This window comes from Marmota flaviventris, chromosome 11 (assembly GCF_047511675.1).
Source record: "Marmota flaviventris isolate mMarFla1 chromosome 11, mMarFla1.hap1, whole genome shotgun sequence".
Taxonomy (NCBI): Eukaryota; Metazoa; Chordata; class Mammalia; order Rodentia; family Sciuridae; genus Marmota; species Marmota flaviventris.
The window spans coordinates 32,142,447-32,162,346 of record NC_092508.1 but is presented as its reverse complement, the minus strand read 5'-3'; the positions used below and the strand labels follow the sequence as shown (position 1 = coordinate 32,162,346).

The window sequence follows — 19,900 nt, the reverse complement described above, 5'->3', positions numbered from 1 at the left end:
TTTTTTACTTAATCATTGACGTGCTTTAGAATTAAGGTATGGTTAATGAAGTAGTGTCAGTCATCTACATAAAATTGGTTCTTTGTACATATTAGAGTACTTGACCTATTTGTGAATCAAATCATAATAGCTACTGTATTTTTAAAACGTTTATTCCTTTTGCCACTTGTTTAATAATAATAATTTTATAATCATCATCAAATATCATATTCTAAATCAAAGTACTTTCCTATAACACATATTATTGGATTAACAAGACTATAGAAGGACTAGGGCTGGAGTTGTGGCCCAGCGGTAGAGCACTCTCCTGGCATATGCAAGGCACTGGGTTTAATCCTCAGCACTATATAAAAATAAATAAATAAAATGAAAGTATTGTGAAAAGAAAAAAATTATAGAAGGACCAAAATACTATTTTTTATTTCATGTTTAATAAATATTTTGTGTTTCGGGGTTGGGGATGTGGCTCAAGTGGTAGCACGCTCACCTAGCATGTGTGAGGCATTGGGTTTGATTCTCGGCACCACATAAAAATAAAATAAAGATATTATGTCCACCTAAAACTAAAAAATAAATATTTAATAAACAAACAAATAAATAAATAAATAAATATTTTGTGTTTAAACAGGTGTCCAACACTCACAGCCTTCCAGCGATTCATTGCTTTTGGAAGTAGTGAAACAAGTTAAGGTTAGTGATATGGAAGAAGATAAATTAGAACTTCTTGAAGAGGACATAACAGCAAGAATAAATATGTATGTATAAGTACTTGAAAGAATTTGAAATGATTTTATTCTAAGAAATGGGATTGCAAAACTGAATTTGCTTGAAATTCTAATCATGTATTTCTTTTTTTTTTTTTTTTTAAGAGAGAGAGAGAATTTTTAATTTTTTTTTTTTTTTTTTTTTTTAGTTTTCTGCGGACACAACATCTTTGTTTGTTTGTGGTGCTGAGGACCGAACCCAGGCCACATGCACGCCAGGCGCATTCACCACCGCTTGAGCCACATCCCCAGTCCTCTAATCATGTATTTCTACCGTCCAATAGTTAACACTATAGTAACTGTTATTATCTGAGCTTACTGAGATTATGGAGTTAGGTTTCTTAGAATTGGATCACTTGGAACTCAACCTAAAATATTTTTGAACTGGGGCTGGGGTTGTGGTTCAACAGTAAAGCACTTGCCTAGCACGTGCGAGGTGCTGGGTTCTATCGTCAGCACCACATAAAAATAAATAAATAAAGGTATTAAAAATTTTTTTTGAACCAAAAGGAAATGAAAACAATGTATGAAATGTGTGAGATGTAGCTAAAACTGTGTTTTGGTAGAAATATGCAGCAGAGGGGCTGAGGATGTAGTTCAGTGGCAGAGTGCTTGATTAGCATGCATAGAGCTCTGCGTTTGATCCCCAGCACTGCCAAAAGAAATAAGAAATATGCAACACAAAATGTAAGTGCAGAAGAAAAAATATAGATAAAAGAAATTGGTGGAAGAGAAAACAAAAAAAAAGATTTTTAAAAAAAGAAACACCTGTTTATTTAAAAATAAGCTTAGAGGGCTGGGTTGTGCTCAATGGTAGAGCACTTGCCTAGCATGTATGAGACACTGGATTCGATCCTCAGCATCACATAAAAAAATAAATAAATAAAATAAAGGTATTGTATCCATTAAAAAAATAAATAAATACATCTAGAGCAGAAAAACATAAACCTCTAGCCAGGTTGATTAGGAATAAGGGGAACACAGCATAAATTACCAGTATCAAAATGAAAGAAGAGATATTGCTACAAATATAAAAGTAATTAAAAAGAATAATAATGCAACTTTATGCCAGTAAACTTGGCAATTTAAATGTATAGATTTAATATACATTTAATAGAGCACCTTAAAGAAGAAATTGATGACCTAAATACCTTAAGTCATATTTCAAAAATTTTAATATATAAATATAAAATATATTAATTTCTCCTTCATGTTACTATTGTTATGTATTTTAGACTTATATTTTCCATGTAATCACCAGTCTTGTGTCCTTGGGTTGTATGTATTTCGTTACCATCTGACGTCATTTATTTTCTTTCAGCCTGAAGGTCTTCCTTTAGTATTTCTTTTTTTTTTTTTTAAGAGAGAGGGTGGGGAGAGAGAGAGAATTTTTTTTAATATTTATTTTTTAGTTCTCGGCGGACACAACATCTTTATTTGTATGTGGTGCTGAGGATCGAACCCGGGCCGCACGCATGCCAGGCGAGCGCGCTACCGCTTGAGCCACATCCCCAGCCCCCCTTTAGTATTTTTTAAAGAAAGGTCTGATAGCCACAAATTCTCTTAGTTTTTGTTACCTATGGAAGTCATTGCGTTCACTTTTTGGCTTTTTTTGTTGTTATTTTTCGTTTGTTGTTTTTTCCCTTCAAGGCAGGGTCTCACTGTGTTGCCCAGGCTGGTCTCAAACTTGGGATCCTTTGCCTCATTCTCCTGAGTAGCTGGGATTACACACCTATCTTGACTCCTTTTAAAAATCAATTTATACTTCATCTAACCTAAAATTTACTATTGTGAAATATATGTTTCACTGATTTCTTAATATTCACTAGGTTGTGCAGCCATCTCTGCAATCTAATTACAGAACATTTTTATCATCCCAAAAGGAAATCTTGTACCTTTTCATAGTATAGCCATCCAGGTGGTTTGAAATAGTATCTCATTTGCATTTCCCTAATGCCTAATGTTGGTGAACATTTTTTCATGTGTTTATTGTATGCTAATATGTCTTCTTTGGTGAAATGTCTATGCAAATCTTTTGCCAATTTTTAAATTGTATTATTTTGTCTTTTTATTATTGAGTTCTAAGGGTTGTTTATTTATGCTAGATACAAGCCCCTTATCAGATGTATGATTTGCAAATATTTTCTTCCATTGGATGGTTGTCTTTCACTTTATTTTTTTAAGTATATATGCATATATATTAGACACACACACACACACACACATACACACACACACACATACCCCTTTCAGATAGAGTATTGTCATGGTACACAAACTGGTCTCAAACCACTCCTGGCCTAAAGCCATCTTCCTGCCTCATCCTCCCAAGTAGTTAGGAGAACTACAAGCACACACCACTGTACTAGGCTGTCAGTTTCTTAATAACGTCCTTTGTAGAGAGTCTAATTTTTTGTTTTGTTTTGTTTTCATAATTACTTTACTGACACACTGAATAGAAAATCTTAATACAAAGAAGAAATACATGCCAGGTTAAACAGAAATGGTAGTCATCCTGGCTGATAATTAAATGAATTTGTTTTAATACATAATAGTAAGTTTGAGAAGTCTAATTTTGATGAAGTGATTTATTGTTTTCTTTGGTTTCTTACGCTTTTAGTGACATATGTAGTAAACCCTTGCCTAATCTAAAGTCATTCAGGTTTAGTCGTGTGGTTTAAGAGCTTTGTTCTTTTATTCTTACATACATAGATTGTGAGTTTCATAGATTTTGAGTTTACTTGTATATAATGTGATTTCAGGGTCCAAATTCACATTTTTGCATGTGATTATCTAGGTGTCCCAGAACCATTGCCTTCATTAATTATGGATGCTTTTACTAGATATGAAATTCTTGTAAGATTTTTTTCTCAGCAGTTTGAATACCTCACTTCTGGCATGAATTTACTAGATGTCAGACTCATTAATTTTAAACTGAAGAACCAAAACATTCTCTGTTGTTGAATATAAATAACCTTCATTCTATTTTTTTCTTTTAAGTTACTCACTATTTCATTTATTACTGTAAATATTAAAATTTCACTGTTTAAGAAAACATTCTTTCCAGCAATTTTTTTAATGCTCTAGCTTTAAATAAAGGGTTGTAATATTACCAGGTAAGTTGGTGATACTGGTAGAGTATTCTCATGAAAATCTATTGGAAACAAAATTAGACTTAGCCATTGTTATCCTAGGCACAATACATATGTGAAGTATCTTTTATGTATAATCAGTGTCTACCAATTAAAAAAAAAAATCTAGGCCTAAAGAACAGCTGGATTAGGCCAATAATGTAGCTCAGTGGTAGAGCAGTTGCCTGTCATGTGCAAGCCCCTGGTTCAATCCCCAGTACCACCAAAACAAAAACACACACTTGGCTTGGCTTGAGAGATTTTCCTGAATAACATTCTCCTGTGAAGGAGGGCTTCCCATTTTTTTTTTTTTTTTTTTACCTACCCAGCAATTAAAGTTACCTAGGGAACTGGAAGAAACTCCCTTTCTAGTTACTCCTTCTAACAAATATAAATGATAACATTCCTTTAATACAAGGGTATGCAACAATAACTCTTTGTATTATTTCTACATCCTTTGTCAGGAGGATGCTCTAATGGTGATGCTCTAGTTTTAATTAGTCTCACAATCTCTTTTACAGTTTAAAAATCGTAATTAGATGCTGAGCACAGTAGTACATTCCTGTAATCCCAACTAGTTCAAGGTCAACCTCAGCAACATAGCAAGACCCATCTCAAGGCTGAAGATGTAGCTCAAATGAAGAGCACTAGCTTTGCATGCTCAAAGTCCCTTGTTCAATCCTTAGTACCCGGGAGCGGGGGGCAAAAGTCAAAGTAAAATAAAGGTATTGTGTCCGTCTACAACTAAAATATATTTTTAAAAAGTACTTAAAATTATCTACAAAACGCCACTGAATGGGCTGGGGCTGGTCCAGTCGCAGAGTGCATGCCTAGCATGTGTAAGGCACTGGATTCGATCCTTAGCACCCCATGAAAATAAACGAATAAAATAAAGGCATCTGTCCATCTATAGCTACAAAAATATTTTTTAAGAAAACCACTAATAATATGCTCTTTTATTCACAGATTTATATATTCCCTGGGTCAATTCATGTGCTCCAGAACACAGAAATATTATCTCCAGTAAAACTAAAATGACATGACCAATGTTGCTGCATTGTTAAAACTTTATTTCATTTGTTTATTTATTTTTATATGGTGCTGAGGATCTTACCCAGTGCCTCAAACATGTTAGGCAAATGCTCTACCAGTTTGCCACATCCAAGCCCTATTCCTACATTTTTAACTGTCTTCTGCCTGTTGTGTTATTTACTGTTTTGCTTAAATGGGTCATATAAAATTAAAATGTGAAGCATATTGTTCATGAAATTGAATCATTGGACAATAAAATTAATATTTAAGTAATTTAATATGAACTAGAGTGTTTCTTATAGGTATTTCACTATGTTTATATACATAAGGTTTATTTTTTTCCATTTAAGCAGGATAAATTGATGGGTGGAGTTTTTATTTATTTATTTTTTTAAATATGTTTAGTGATGAGAAAGAAGAGCAGGATCAAAAAGAAAAATTGGTGTTGACAGAAGACTGTGAATTGATTACAATAATTGATGTAATTCCTGGCAGATTAGAAATCACTACACAACACATTTACTTCCATGATGGCAGCATTGAAAAAGAAGATGGTAAGGAGTTCTGGGGAAATAATTTATATTCAATAATTAAATAAGAAGAATATAATAAGATGGGACAGTGAAAGTCTGTTGTGTAAAATTAAAAATGGTAACTCATTATGGGTTTAAATTTATTCAGTGTTAAAGGGGGAATGCTTTTATGTTTTATTTACTTTGAAAGACTCAGCTTGAGGGGATTTTAATAAACTTAAGCTGTAAAAGACAATCTTAATTTATCATACCTTTGAAAGTATACTTTTATAAAAATTTCTTACCTAATCCTTCATGTAATAATAAAAGGCTGATTATATCTTTACAATACCAACATAGAAGTCTGGGTTTATAGCTCAGAAGTAGAGCACTTGCCTAGCATGTTTGAGGCACTGGGTTTGATTCTTAGCACTGTGTATAAATAAATAAATAAAACAAAGGTCCATTGATAACTAAAAACTTTTTTAAATGAATAAAATGTCAACATTAAAAAGGTTTCTAAGATAGAATATATTTTCTATTTTCGTGGGTAGGCAGTAGAAGAACTATAGAACTTTTAAAATAGTTTTAAAAGAAATAGTTTAAACATCCTTTAAATTTAATAAATGGTTTTATAATCGACAATCCCTTTTCCCTAAGTGTTACCTTGACAGGAACAAGAAGATACTTTCTGCGTATGAGTAATTAAAAAGATTTTTTTTCTATTTTCAGGAGTAGGTTTTGATTTCAAGTGGCCTCATTCTCAAATTCGTGAGATTCACTTACGGCGCTACAACTTAAGGAGATCAGCTCTTGAGATTTTTCATGTTGATCAATCCAACTATTTTCTAAATTTCAAGAAGGAGGTATGCTACCTTTCTGACAATCCCAAAGTATTAGCTTGAAGTGATTTTCCAGCTAGTAAGCTCTAATGGGACTTTGGTCCAACTAAAGTTCAAAAGTGAATTTTATTACTTTACATTTATATAGCTTTGAATAATTCACAACACAGTAAGGGTAGAAATTATGTTTATTACAAATAAAAGTTACTAAATTGTTCTATTTTCCAAAATGATAGGAAATAACAAAGCTAATTTTTTTATTATTGTTTTAGTTGTAGTTGGACACAACACTTTATTTTATTTATTTATTTTTATGTGGTGCTGAGGATCGAACCCAGGGCCTTGCACATGCTACGCAAGGGACCTACCGCTCAACCACAACCCCAGCCCACAGAACTAAATTTCAGCCAGACTTGAGCAAGTTTTCTACTTCAAATCTAATGCTTTTTCCATTATACAGTACAATTTTTGCAAAAGCTAGATGGTGTAACTTTACCAACTGCCATTTTATGTTGCTATATCAAAATATCTGAGACCAAGTAATTTAAAAGAATAGAAGTTAATTTGGCTTGTAATTTTGTAGGCTAGGAAGTTCGAGTAGAGAAGTTAAAACCATAATCCACTGTTTATATGACATGTCTAGAATAAGCAAACCCGTAAAGATAGAAAGTAGAGGATAGGAAAGGCAGCAGAATACAACAGACACTAGTATGGCAGTAGGTAAAAACGTGGATGTGTAACCGATGTGATTCTGCAATCTGTATATGGGGTAAAAATGGGAGTTCATAACCCAGTTGGATCAAATGTATGAAATATAATATGTCAAGAGCTTTGTAATGTTTTGAACAACTAATTAAAAAAAAGATAGAAATTAGACTTGTGGTGTTAAGGAGATAAGGAGGCAGAACTGGGAATAACTACTAATAAATAAGGGTTTTCTGTTGGTGGGGGAGTGATGAAAATTTCCTAAAGCTAGATAATGGTGATAGTTGCATTGCTCTGATTATACTAAAAAGGTGAATTGTGTCTCAATAAAGCTGTTACAAAGACTATAACCCAAGTTTGTTGAGCAGTTTTTAAACTACATAATGGTATATTTTGTAGGTTAGAAACAAAGTGTATAGTAGGCTGTTGTCACTTCATTCTCCAAATAGTTATGGAACAAGATCACCACAGGAATTATTCAAAGCATCAGGATTGACACAGGTAGGGAATTTTTGAGTCACTGTTCATTTTATATCAGAAATTTTTCTTAAAAGTAAAACTTGATTCTTGCAATTATTTTCTTTTGATTATTACAACTATTATTCTTTCATTACGTCTGATCTTTTGAATTCTTTAAATCTTCTTTTGTTTCCTTCACATATACCAATTTCTTACCCCTTCAGCTGCCATATCATTCATTTTATGGGTATACCCTTTAGTAACTTTGTCTTTTTAAACAAATAATATGGACTTTTAGTTTTTAAATAAAAATAGTACATGAGTGAAGAAGAAAAAAAAAGAAAAATAGGAAAAGTGCCCTGGAAAAGGTAAACAAAAAATTGCCCTTTTACCAGCTAACGCTAATTAATGCTCTCTTGAATTATGTTCCCTCTTATAATCTCAATATGTTTTGAATTTGTACTTCTAGAACCCAAAGGAAAGCTGTTAGTTTTTGCTTTCTAGGATTGTTAGTAGTTTCTTAATCAGTATAGCTCTTTTTCCTGACAGATATTCATCTTTCTTAAGTTTTTGTCTCATTCTAGAGTTATCAGCAGTTTTTTCTCTTTTTTCTTTATTTTTGGTGCTGGAGATTGAACCCAGGGCCTCATGTGTGCTAAACCTTACCATGAGCTATATACAATACCAGTCATGTTACTATTGCCAGTGAAATAAGCTTTACTTAATAAAGTACATTCTCTTTTGCCTATATAATATACTTGGTTAAGTATTGATTCTTCAACCTGGCATTTAAAACAGTTGGGCATTCTTTAAGTGTAAATATATATAATTGCAAATGTGTGTGTGTGTGTGTGTGTGTGTGTGTGTGTGTTCTATTTCTCACTGTTCACTATATGTTTTGCTTAAGGCACATGGTAAAGTTAATACTAATCTGTCAGCAAAACTCAAGCATGCTCCCACTGTGTATAGTAATTAGAAGGCTAGGTATAGGGAGGCAATTCATCAGAAACAATAATCATCTCTTTCCTTAGAAAATTTTCTACCTAATAGGTAAAATCTCATCTATAATTGCTTTATAATGGTAGTTTTCTTTGGATAGCTAATATACTGTTGAAGTAATACTAGCTTATGGTATATTAAGTTTTACCATATTAAGGGTAGTTTTAGTATATCACAATAATATTTTTTAATACATATGTAAATTTTCAAGTAGGATGGTCCTTTGAAAATTTAAAATTTTAAGATATTCAAATAAAGCATTTAAAGACTTAATTCTTATCAAAGACTCCTTAGACTATATTATAAAATTTATGTTCAGTTTTTGTTTCCTAGAGATATATTTTAAAAGGAAACAAAAAGTGAGGAAAAGTGATTTATTTCCATTTTAAGCTTCTTTTTATCCATTTATCAAGTAGGTAGAGATAATGTTCACAAAAGATTGCATTGGTCTTGTTGGTAATACTTGCCAGTTTCTAAGAGATATAGATTATATAATTCTGCTATTGCTCTTTTTCATACTGTCTAGAAATGGGTGAACAGAGAGATATCAAATTTTGACTACCTCATTCAAATAAATACAATAGCAGGACGAACCTATAATGACCTTGCACAATATCCTGTGGTAAGTTTTGTAAAAATGTCATAAATATTAAATTACCTTTCAGTTTTATAATATAGAAAACTATATGCATGATCCTTTTTTATTTTTTAATATACGTATCTGGAGACTCAGTGATAGAATGCTTGCCTTGTATGTTTGAGCGCCTGAGTTTGATTCCTAGTGCAGCGTACACAAGCACACACACACTCACACACAGGTATAAACACACCCTTGTTACCTTTATGTATATTTTCTCCCCTGATATTTTCAAGAAATATATAAATATGAAGAATAATGAAAAAGTAAAAGCCATTTTCTTTTACTTCATTGAAAATGTTCCAGTGGAATTATAGAAAATACTCTGTTGAACTAAAGATGAATATTTTCTTTATTCCCAGCAGCGCAAAAAAAAAAGATGAATATTTAAAATATTTAAAGTATTTGCAATGAGGAAAGGTATTTTTAGAGACTATATCTTTCTGTCTTTATGTAAGCATTTGATATTGAATATGGGGATATTAGCTTCTCTAGTAAGGAATGTCTAAGTTGTAAATTGTGACTTTTTTTAGTTTCCTTGGATTTTACAAGATTATACTTCAGAAGAGTTGGATCTTAATAACCCCACTGTATTTCGAGATCTTTCCAAACCAATTGGAGTAGTTAATGATAAAAATGCCAAAGCTATGAGAGAAAAGTAAGTGTTTTATAACCCTTTTTAGGAAAACTCTGTTTATTTGAATTTGTATTGATTTCTTCCAAGATCAACCAAATGTTATCTGTTTTTAATGTATGACTAATTTTGATAATCAGTCTGATAATCGCTTCACTAAATTTTCTTAAGTATTTTGGTAGCTCTTCAAGTAATTATATTTCTGTTGATTTTCTTTCTTCACCAAAGTTAAATTGCTATTGCCCCAAAATGCTTTTCATCTTCAAGTAAATATACGCTAATGTGTAGTAGGTTTTTGAAATTTTTTTATCTCAGATAGTTATTTTAGATTTCATAACTTACCAGTACAATATGTATAAATATTCATCTGATATATTTTGAAAAAATACAAAATTAATACTAATCTATTATTCAAAATAACATCAATGAAGAATAATGAAATGAGTAAAAATTTAGAAAATAATTTTATTAAGAAAAGCAAAATTTTATGGTAGTTCTATTTATTCATGATCTACCCCAGGAGCTCAGATTATCCTTTATTAGCAGCTTATAGAAGATGACAGGGTAGATCATGAAGAAATGTTCATCATTGCTAGCAATTAGAGAAATGCAAATCAAAACTACTCTTAAGATTTCATCTCACTCCAGTCAGAATGGCAGCTATTATGAATACAAACAACAATAAGTGTTGGTGACGATGTGGGGGAAAAGATGCACTCATACACTGCTAGTGGGACTGCTAGTTGGTGCAGCCAGTATGGAAAGCAGTATATAGATTCCTTGGAAAATTGGGAATGGAACTACCATTTGACTCATCTATCCCTGTCCTTGGTCTATACCCAAAGGATTTAAAAAACAGCATACTACAGGGGCACAGCCACATCAATGTTTGTAGCAGTACAATTCACAATAGCTAAACTGTGGAACCAACCTAGATGCCCTTCAATAGATGAATGGATAAAAAAAAAATGTGGCATATATACACAATGGAATATTACCCAGCAATAAAAGAGAATAAAATCATAGCATTTGCAGGTAAATGGATGGAGTTAGAGAATATCACACTAAGTGAAGTTAGCCAATCCCAAAAAAACAAATGTTGAATGTTTTCTCTGATATAAGGAGGCTGATTCATAGTGGGGTAGGGAAGGGGAGCATGGGAGGAATAGACAAACTCTAGATAGGGTAGAGAGGTGGGAGAGGAAGGGAGGGGCATGGGATTAGCAAGGATGGTGAAATGTGATGGACATCATTATCCAAAGTACATGTATGAAGACACGAATTGGTGTGAATACTCTTTGTATACAACCAGAGATATAAAAAATTTGTGCTCTGTATATGTAGTATAAATTGTAATGCATTCCGCTGTCATATATAAATTTTAAATAATTAATAAGAAAAAGAATAATTTGATATTAATGTCCCTTCTTTTCCCTGTAAATTTGTGAATGACTTCAGATTTCTACTAATGAGGGCAATGAACTCTCTTATAGATTAATTCGAAAGTAGACTATGAATTTTTCTTTTCACTTTTTCTTTGCCATCTTTCCCAGTATTTTCTTCATTATGTTTAATGTTATTATTTGATTTACCAAGGGAGCTTTGTTGTATATTTGTGTATTCTGTCACTGTAACTAGTCAGACTTTTTTTTTTTTTCCTGACAATAACCAAAAGTTTTGTTTTCAACCAACATCCCACAGGGAATACTTAATATAAATAGCTTATTTTATTGGTATTCAAGGCTGCAACTTGTTCTAAAGTTTGATGGTCTTATTTTTGCATGTGAACAAATGACTTTGACAAATTATTTTTTATTCCACTAAATAGTAAGTTGACCTAAACTTGATGAACTGATTACAGTTATCCCTTGGTATCCATGGCGATTGGTTCCAGGACCCCAGCAAATACTAAATTCTGTAAATGCTTGTTTCTTATATAAAATGGCTTAGAATTTGCATATACTCTTCTTGCACATCTTCCTATATAGTTTACCTCATCTCTAGATTACTTATAATATCTCATACACTGTAAATAGTTACTATATTATATTGTTTAAGGAATGACAAGGAAGAATGTCTGTGCAGGTTCAGTACAGACAAAATTTTTTCCTTAATATTTTCAATCTGCAGTTGGTTGAATCTGAAGATACAGAACCTGTGGATTCAAATAACTGACTATACTGCTTTGGTTTAAAAAATTTATGGTTTATTTCTTCCAAAACACAGTTTATTCCTTTTTTTTTTAAAGATGTTGATGGACCTTTATTTTATTCATTTATTTATATGTGGTGCTGATATAAGGAGGCTGATTCATAGTGGGGTAGGGAAGGGGAGCATGGTGCTAGCAACCCAGTGCCTCACACCTGCTAGGCAAGCGCTCTACCACCAAACCACAACCCCAGCCCACTATTCATTCTTATTCATATTTTATACACACTAATTCACATGTCGTCATTCAGATCAGTCATACATGTATTAATGATAAGCTTGCAGAATCACTGTATATCCATTGATAATAATCTTGTTTAGCCTTTTTTCCTATATATCATCTCCTGTTTCTTTTACATTTGGATTACTAAGCTTTTATTTTCTACCATTTTTTTTATTAGTATTCCATATATTTGTCCATTAACTTGGCCACAGAAGGATATCTTATTATCACATTGCTTATAACAGAAAAAATGGAACTAATCTAAATGTCTAAAAGTAAGAAATAGTTGATCTGTGGCACATTTTTACAGTCCAATTCCACCTATCCATTAAAAACATCATTTTGGGGGCTGGGGATGTGGCTCAATGGTAGAGTGCTTGGCTAGCATGTGTGAGGCACTGGGTTAAATTCTCAGCACCACATAAAAATGAATACATAAAATAAAGGTATTGTGTCCATCTACAACTAAAAAACTAAAAAAACCTCATTTGGAAAGATGTTAATAGATTCAGATTATTAAAATATAAGATTTATGTATTAAATATTATGTACATATTTTTCCCCCAGTACTAAGGATCAAAACCAGGAGCTGTGCCCTTTCTAGGCAGGGCTGTACCACTGAGCTGCATCCCTAGCCCTTTTTTAAAAATTTATTTTGAGACAGGATTTCATTTAATTGCCCTAACCTGGCCTTGAACCTGTGATCCTCCTTCCTTAGACTTCTGAATACTGGGATTATAGGTATGCATCACTGTTTCTAACTATGTATAACACTTTTATGTTGAAAAATATTTGCATGGCTAGAAGTGTAGCTCAGTGGTAGAACATTTTCCTAGTGTGTGCAAGAATCTGAATTTGATCCCCTATGCTAACAGAAAGAAAAACTGTGTATTAACTTATACATTAGAAGAGACAAATATTCATCAAGTTAATGGTAATTATCTCTTAAGAGTAGAATTGTAGTTGAAGTTTTTTTCTATTTTAATTCTGCTTTATAATTTTCCACAGTGAACGTATAGTATTATTATATAATACAAATTTTTTTCAGAATCCCATGTTGGTGATGTTGTTTGGAAAAAGTATTAAGGAATAAAACTTTTCCCATATGTTTATATGACATGATGATACAAATACATAGTTTGATAATGAAGCATATGAACAATGACTTTTAAAAAAACCTGTTTTCATCCCATTAACTTAGATCCTCTTGTGTAATTTTGCTATTATGGTTATAAAACTGTAGTTTCTTTTTTTAGATATGAAAATTTTGAGGATCCTATGGGAACAATTGATAAATTTCATTATGGAACTCACTATTCAAACTCTGCGGGGGTCATGCACTATCTCATTCGTGTAGAACCATTCACCACCCTCCACATCCAGCTTCAGAGTGGAAGGTATGCTTGGGGTAAATAAGCTATTTTCTTACAAATGTGTCAGTGTCAAACTGTTTGCCTTGAAATCATGTGCTCTGTAACAGGGTCGTATCATTTTAATTCTTCATTAGGCTTTGATTCAAATAAAATGACCAAACAGTTTGAAAATGATTCACTCAAACTGACTAATAGAAATGACTTTTCAGGAGAATTCTTTTTTTGCTATTATCCCAGTTTATTTTGGGGGTTCCTACTGTTTTGAAGAATTCATCATAGATTTAGAATTAGAGTTGATTTAGAGATAAATCTAAGCTACCTAAAGAGTCAAAGCTCACCAATGCTCATGTAATCATCTTTAGAATATTTATCAAAGAAACAGAAAGAAGTAGCAATGTGGGACTTTTATAGCAACTGTCTTTGATACCACAGTATTCACATGTTATCTGTGAATATTACAACTTACCTTTATTTCATGTTTTCCTATAAACTAACTTCTCTGTGAATCCTTTTTACTTAATGCATCCTCCAATAGCTCCTACTTATGTGTATTTTGTCTCTGTGTTGCTTTATTCCTTACAGGTTTGTCTTCCTCACCTATTCAGAAACTATATATATATATATATACACTGCCCATACTGTTTTCTTTCCTGTGTAGTTTGTTCCTCATACAATTATCCTGTAGCTTCTATCCCTGTCTTAAACTTTGGTTTTCAAGAAGAGGCTGTGTCCCAAGATCATTTAACGTCACTAAAGTGTTAACATTTACCATGATAGTGGCTAATTTTTCCTACATAAGATGTAATGAAGTTTAAATGGGATTTCAGCCTTTTTATGATTTTATGAATGATTTTTTACAGAGCTTAAATCAATTCTATTTCAACTTCAGAGGATACCATCAAGAAAGTGAAAATCTAATAAGGGACTTATATCTAAAATTTAGCTCTAAAATACATAAATAAGCCTTAAAACTAAATAATAGACAATTCAATTTAAAATGGACAAAGAGGCCAGGTGCAGTGGTGAATGTCTGTAATACCAGCAATTCAGGAGGCTGAGGCAGGAGGATCACAAGGATATCCTTGGCAATTTGGCAAGATGCTGTTGGGTCCACAAAATACATATACGATGGTGTGAGAGGAAAGGGAAGAAAAAAAAGAGAGAGATAAGTGTCACAGTAGAATGGGTAGAGAATAGTGATGGGAGGGGAGGAAAGGGGAGGTGGGGATAGGGAGGGAAGCAGAATACAACTGACACTAGGATTGCTGTATGTACACACATGGATGTATAACTAATGTGATCCTGCAATTTGTACATGTAGAAAAATGAGAATTCATACCCTATATGAATCGAATGTATGATATGTCAAGATCATTGTCTTGAGCAACTAATAAAAAAAATAAAATGTAAAAAGAGCTACACAATGGGCCACATATTTCATAATTTATGTGAACTGTACAAAATGGACAAATCTGTGGAGTCAGAAAGTAGATTTGTAGGTGCCAAAGTTGGGAATAAGGTGAATGGGAAAAGATGCTAATATATACTGTTTTAGTCAGCTTTTCTGCCACCATGACCAAAACACCTGACAAGAACAATAATGAGGAGGAAAAGTTTATTTGGGGCTCATAGTTCTAGAGGTCTGGGTCCACATTTGGCTGCATCTGTTATTCTGGCCCCAAGGTGAGGCAGAACAGCATAGTAGAAGGGTATGGTGGAAGAAAGCAGCTCAAAATGTGGCACCAGGAAACAGAGCTCTGCTCACCCAGGTCAAAATATAAACCCCAAAGGCACCACTTCAGTGACCCACCTCCTCCAGCCACACCCTACAAGCCTACAGTTCCCCTGACCCCCCTGTTAATCCATGTCACTGGATTAATGTACTGATTATGTTAGGGTTCTTACAACCTAGTTATTTCACCTCTAACTTTTTGAATTGTCTCAAACATGAGCTTTTTTGGGGGGTGGGGTGGGGGTACAGTGATGGAGATTGAACCCAGGGACTTGTGCATGCAAGGCAAACACTCTGCCAACTGAGCTACATCCCCAGCACTCACACATGAGCTTTTGGGGGACACTTCATATCTGTACCATAGTAGGTACACTGTTTCTTCTTGGAGCAAAGAGAATGTTCTAAAATTAATTGTGCTTTTGGTTGCCCAACTAGGATTATACTAAATTAAATCATCAAATTGTCCACTTAAAATGAATGAATCACATGCTAGTTCTATCTCAATTAACTTTATACCTCTTCTTAAATGTGGGTAGGCCAGTGTTAGACTTTATAAGCTAATTTCTGTTATTAGATTCAAAGTTCTCGTAAGATCAATTCTTCTCAAACTTATATTAATAGGGATTTAAAAAACAGAAGGAGAGCCAAGTTAGTCATTGTGTCACTTTTTTTCTTTTATCAGGGACTTAACTTTTTAGACTCAGGTCATTATTACTAAAGTACAACCCAGGTATATAATATCAAAGGAAATAAAGCAGAAGGGTTTATGTTTTTTGTGATTAAGGAAAGCATAGTACAGTTGCAGCATTACTACTTGAACTTCTTCCAGCTACCATAGGCTCTATCTACCCGTGATGAAACTTAAAGTAAAATTAATTAAAAGTTAAATAAAATTAAGCTAATAGTATATGCAAGTAATATATAAAAGCTTCAGCCACAGAGGTGTGTCCCTAATTTACCCTTTAGTTTTGAGAAGAGTTTCTATTGAGGATTCATACATCAAGGATTAAATTAGCATTCCTATAAATCCGTTAACCAAACATATTAATATTGTAGTGTTTAAATTACATTTAAACTGTGATTTTCAAATATCTAAATAATGTTCACTTTAGGGCTTGTGTTGTGGCTCAGTGGTAGAGTGCTCGCCTGGCATGTTTGAGATCCTGAGTTCAATCCTCAGCACCACATAAAAATAAGTAAATAAGTAAAATAAAAGTATTGTGTCCAACTACAACTAAAAAATAAATATTTTTTTAAAAAGTTCACTTTATGCAATACATTTTATTCAGCAAAATTTATGCCTTTTTAAAAATATTTTTTATTTTTTAGTGTAGTTGGACACAGTACCTTTATTTCACTTATGTTTTTTTTTTTTTGACAGAGAGAGAGAGAGAATTTTTTAATATTTATTTTTTAGTTTTCGGTGGACACAACATCTTTATTTTATTTTGATTTGGTGCTGAGGATCGAATCCAGCGCCCCATGCATGCTTGGCGAGCGCATTACCGCTTGAGCCACAACCCCAGCCCCAAATTTATGCCTTTTTAAAAAGCATCTTAAAATTATGTTTCATTTACTTGAAATTTTTCTTCAGTGTGATTTTTTAACTACTTTTACTAAGGTTATAGTAGTAGTTAAAATTATAGTACTTAGCTCTTGACAACAAAATATAAAAGATTAAATTGGGACACTGCTACATCGATGTTCATAGCAGCACAGTTCACAATAGCAAGACTGTGGAACCAACCTAGATGCCCTTCAATAGACGAATGGATAAAAAAAATGTGGCATTTATACACAATGGAGTATTACTCTGCATTAAAAAATGACAAAATCATAGAATTTACAGGGAAATGGATGGCATTAGAGCAGATTATGCTAAGTGAAGCTAGCCAATCCCTAAAAAACAAATGCCAAATGTCTTCTTTGATATAAGGAGAGTAACTAAGAACAGAGTAGGGACGAAGAGCAGGAGAAGAAGATTAACATTTAACAGGGATGAGAGGTGAGAGGGAAAGGGAGAGAGAAGGGAAATTGCATGGTAATGGAAGGAGACCCTCAGGGTTATACAGTGGAGGAGGTAGAGAGAGAGGAGGGGAGGGGAGGGGAGAGGTGGGGAGGGGGGAGGGTGGAGGATGGGAAAGGCAGCGAAGCACAACAGACACTAGTATGGCAATTTGTAAATCAATGGATGTGTAACTGATGTGATTCTGCAATCTGGGTATGGGGTGAAGGTGGGAGTTCATAACCCACTTGAATCAAAGTGTGGAATATGATATGTCAAGAAATTTGTAATGTTTTGAACAACCCACAATAAAAAATTAAAAAAAAAAATTGTAATAGAGAAAATTACATTTTTAGATATGAAAGAAAAAGATGAAGAAAAGAGCAGCTCTAATCATTCAGAAACCTACAGGGAGTTTAAAGGTTTTGTTTCATGTCTTATTGTTGTTTTGATCCAGTATTTACTGTTCGTTTTTAATTTCTCCTTGCAGGTTCGACTGTGCAGATCGACAGTTTCATTCCATCCCTGCTACCTGGCAAGCTCTCATGGATAATCCATATGATGTGAAAGAACTTATTCCTGAATTCTTCTATTTTCCAGAGTTTTTGGAAAATCAAAATCGTAAGAAATAGAGGATTAAAAAATTACCTTAGCAGATCCAATGGTGGAACCTGAAAAATAACTTTCAGGACCTGTCTGCAATGTCATATATCTTATTTAAGGTTCATTCTATCCATAGATTACTTAGTGACAGGGTTTAACTGATGCCCAGGTATTAGTCTTCCCTTCTAGGGATGTTCTATAGGGAACTAAGATTAATGAGTCAAATCTGAACTGATAAGAAAATCTGTCTGTACAGTGTAACTAGAGAAGCAAAACTGGCCATATGCTGTCACTAAGAGTCTTTTGAGTTAGATCTAAGATCAGGATTTAGACTAGGGATCAGCAAACTACAGGTCCATGGACCAAATCAATAAGCAAACTCATATTTTTACAAATAAAGTTTTATTGGTACACAGCCAATTGTTTTATATATCATCTATGTATGACTGCTTTCAGAGATTAATAGTAGACTTGAGTAGTTGCAGCAGAGACTATATCACAAGACCAAAAATATTTATATTTGATCCCTTATTGAAAAAGTTTACAGACTCCTTAATTAGAACATAGGAGAGGAGTCAAATTGGGATTAATGACTTAAGTTTATCACACTGTTTGAAAATTTATATTTTTAAAGTAGACAAGCATAGAGCTAAACCCAGTCTTTTAAAATACCTGGACACTTTCACAGTAGTTTTACATACACTTTTTAGTACAAATAAAGAACATGACAAACCTACTGGTGTTCTTTAGGGCAATTCCACAGTGTTAAAGGATCATTACCAGTTACTCTTTTTTTCTCTGTTTGACCCTTGCTCAGAAGAGTTTGTTAAGCTGGGAAGAGGGCTTAATGTCATTTTGATCATGCATTCTGGAACAGGTTTTAGAGGCAGGACATCTTATTCTGAGAGTAATACAGTCCGAATTAGTGACTTTCAGAAAATCAGGTGATCTGTTGACTGAGTCTGATCCCAAGGTCAATCAGCCATTACACTGGAGTCTCCTAAAGCCAGAGTATCTGGGATAGGAGGATGAACACACTAAATTTGGTTCAAAAATTTAAGGCACTTTTAACCCAACAACTCATGATATTTATCAGATTCAGTTGTGGTCTTTAGCACTGTGTCCTGATGGCCTCTATTTCTAACTGTACATTACTTTGTTGTTTGAAATGAGCTGGGTAGGAGAAAGCAAATATATCAGGTAATCTGCCATCAGGAGCAAATATTAATAAAACCAACTCAATTATACAAACAAGGAAATTTTAGTATTTTCTATAATAGAAACCCAAAGGTATAGTAGTTCCAGATAGCTTAATATCATCAAGGCCAGTTTTCTTTCTGTATTTCACTCTGCCACTCTGAGTGTTTCAACTTTGTCTATGTCTAGTTCCTCTCACAAGTTAAAATCACTGAAGCAGTGTTAAGTGTCATAGGTAGATACAATGGTATCTTAGAAAGAAATGAGCCTGTTAATCTCTTGAATCCTTTCTTTTTTCTTTTTTTTTTCTGTGTGTGTGTGTGTGTGTGTGTGTGTGTATGTATTTGTGTGATTCCAGAGATTAAACCTAGGGGCACTTAATGACTGAGCCACACCCCCAGTCTTTTTTTATTTTTTATTTTGAGACAGAGTCTCCCTAAGTTGCTTAGGGCTTTGCTAAGTTTCTGAGGTGGACTTTGAACTGCAGTCCTCCTGCATCAGCCTCCCTAGCTGTAGGGATTACAGTCATGCACCACTGTACCTGGCCCATTGTGTTCTTTCTTAAGAATGAGAAATCCTTTCTTATAACCTCTCCTTGTTCTCCAGAGCTAGGTCATACACCAACCCCTAAAACACACCAGGAATGGGTGTGTAATGTAGATAAGAAATGAAAAATGAATACACAAATGAATAAATGTTCTGCTAGCAGATAAAAGGAGGAATAACCATAAATTTGGACAATGAAAAATATTTGCTACACAGTGACTGACTTAACATAAAGCCAGAGATCCTGTGCATCCTGTTATTCTATGACATTTAAACCTCACTCCAACTTTGGACACAT

General features: G+C 33.4%; 1 protein-coding gene across 4 annotated transcripts in view; it reads left to right on the top strand.

Annotated features, from left to right (window-relative positions):
* Positions 1–19,900, top strand: part of Nbeal1 (neurobeachin like 1) — a 187,922-nt gene that overhangs the window by 133,504 nt on the left and 34,518 nt on the right. For all 4 annotated transcript variants that reach the window (XM_071618886.1, XM_071618885.1, XM_071618884.1 and 1 more), the window contains 8 exons: positions 629–755; positions 5,333–5,481; positions 6,172–6,305; positions 7,386–7,487; positions 8,971–9,066; positions 9,615–9,739; positions 13,403–13,543; positions 17,747–17,877. In XM_071618886.1, the coding sequence (XP_071474987.1) occupies positions 629–755; positions 5,333–5,481; positions 6,172–6,305; positions 7,386–7,487; positions 8,971–9,066; positions 9,615–9,739; positions 13,403–13,543; positions 17,747–17,877 (1,005 nt within the window). The remainder of the gene's footprint in view (positions 1–628; positions 756–5,332; positions 5,482–6,171; positions 6,306–7,385; positions 7,488–8,970; positions 9,067–9,614; positions 9,740–13,402; positions 13,544–17,746; positions 17,878–19,900) is intronic.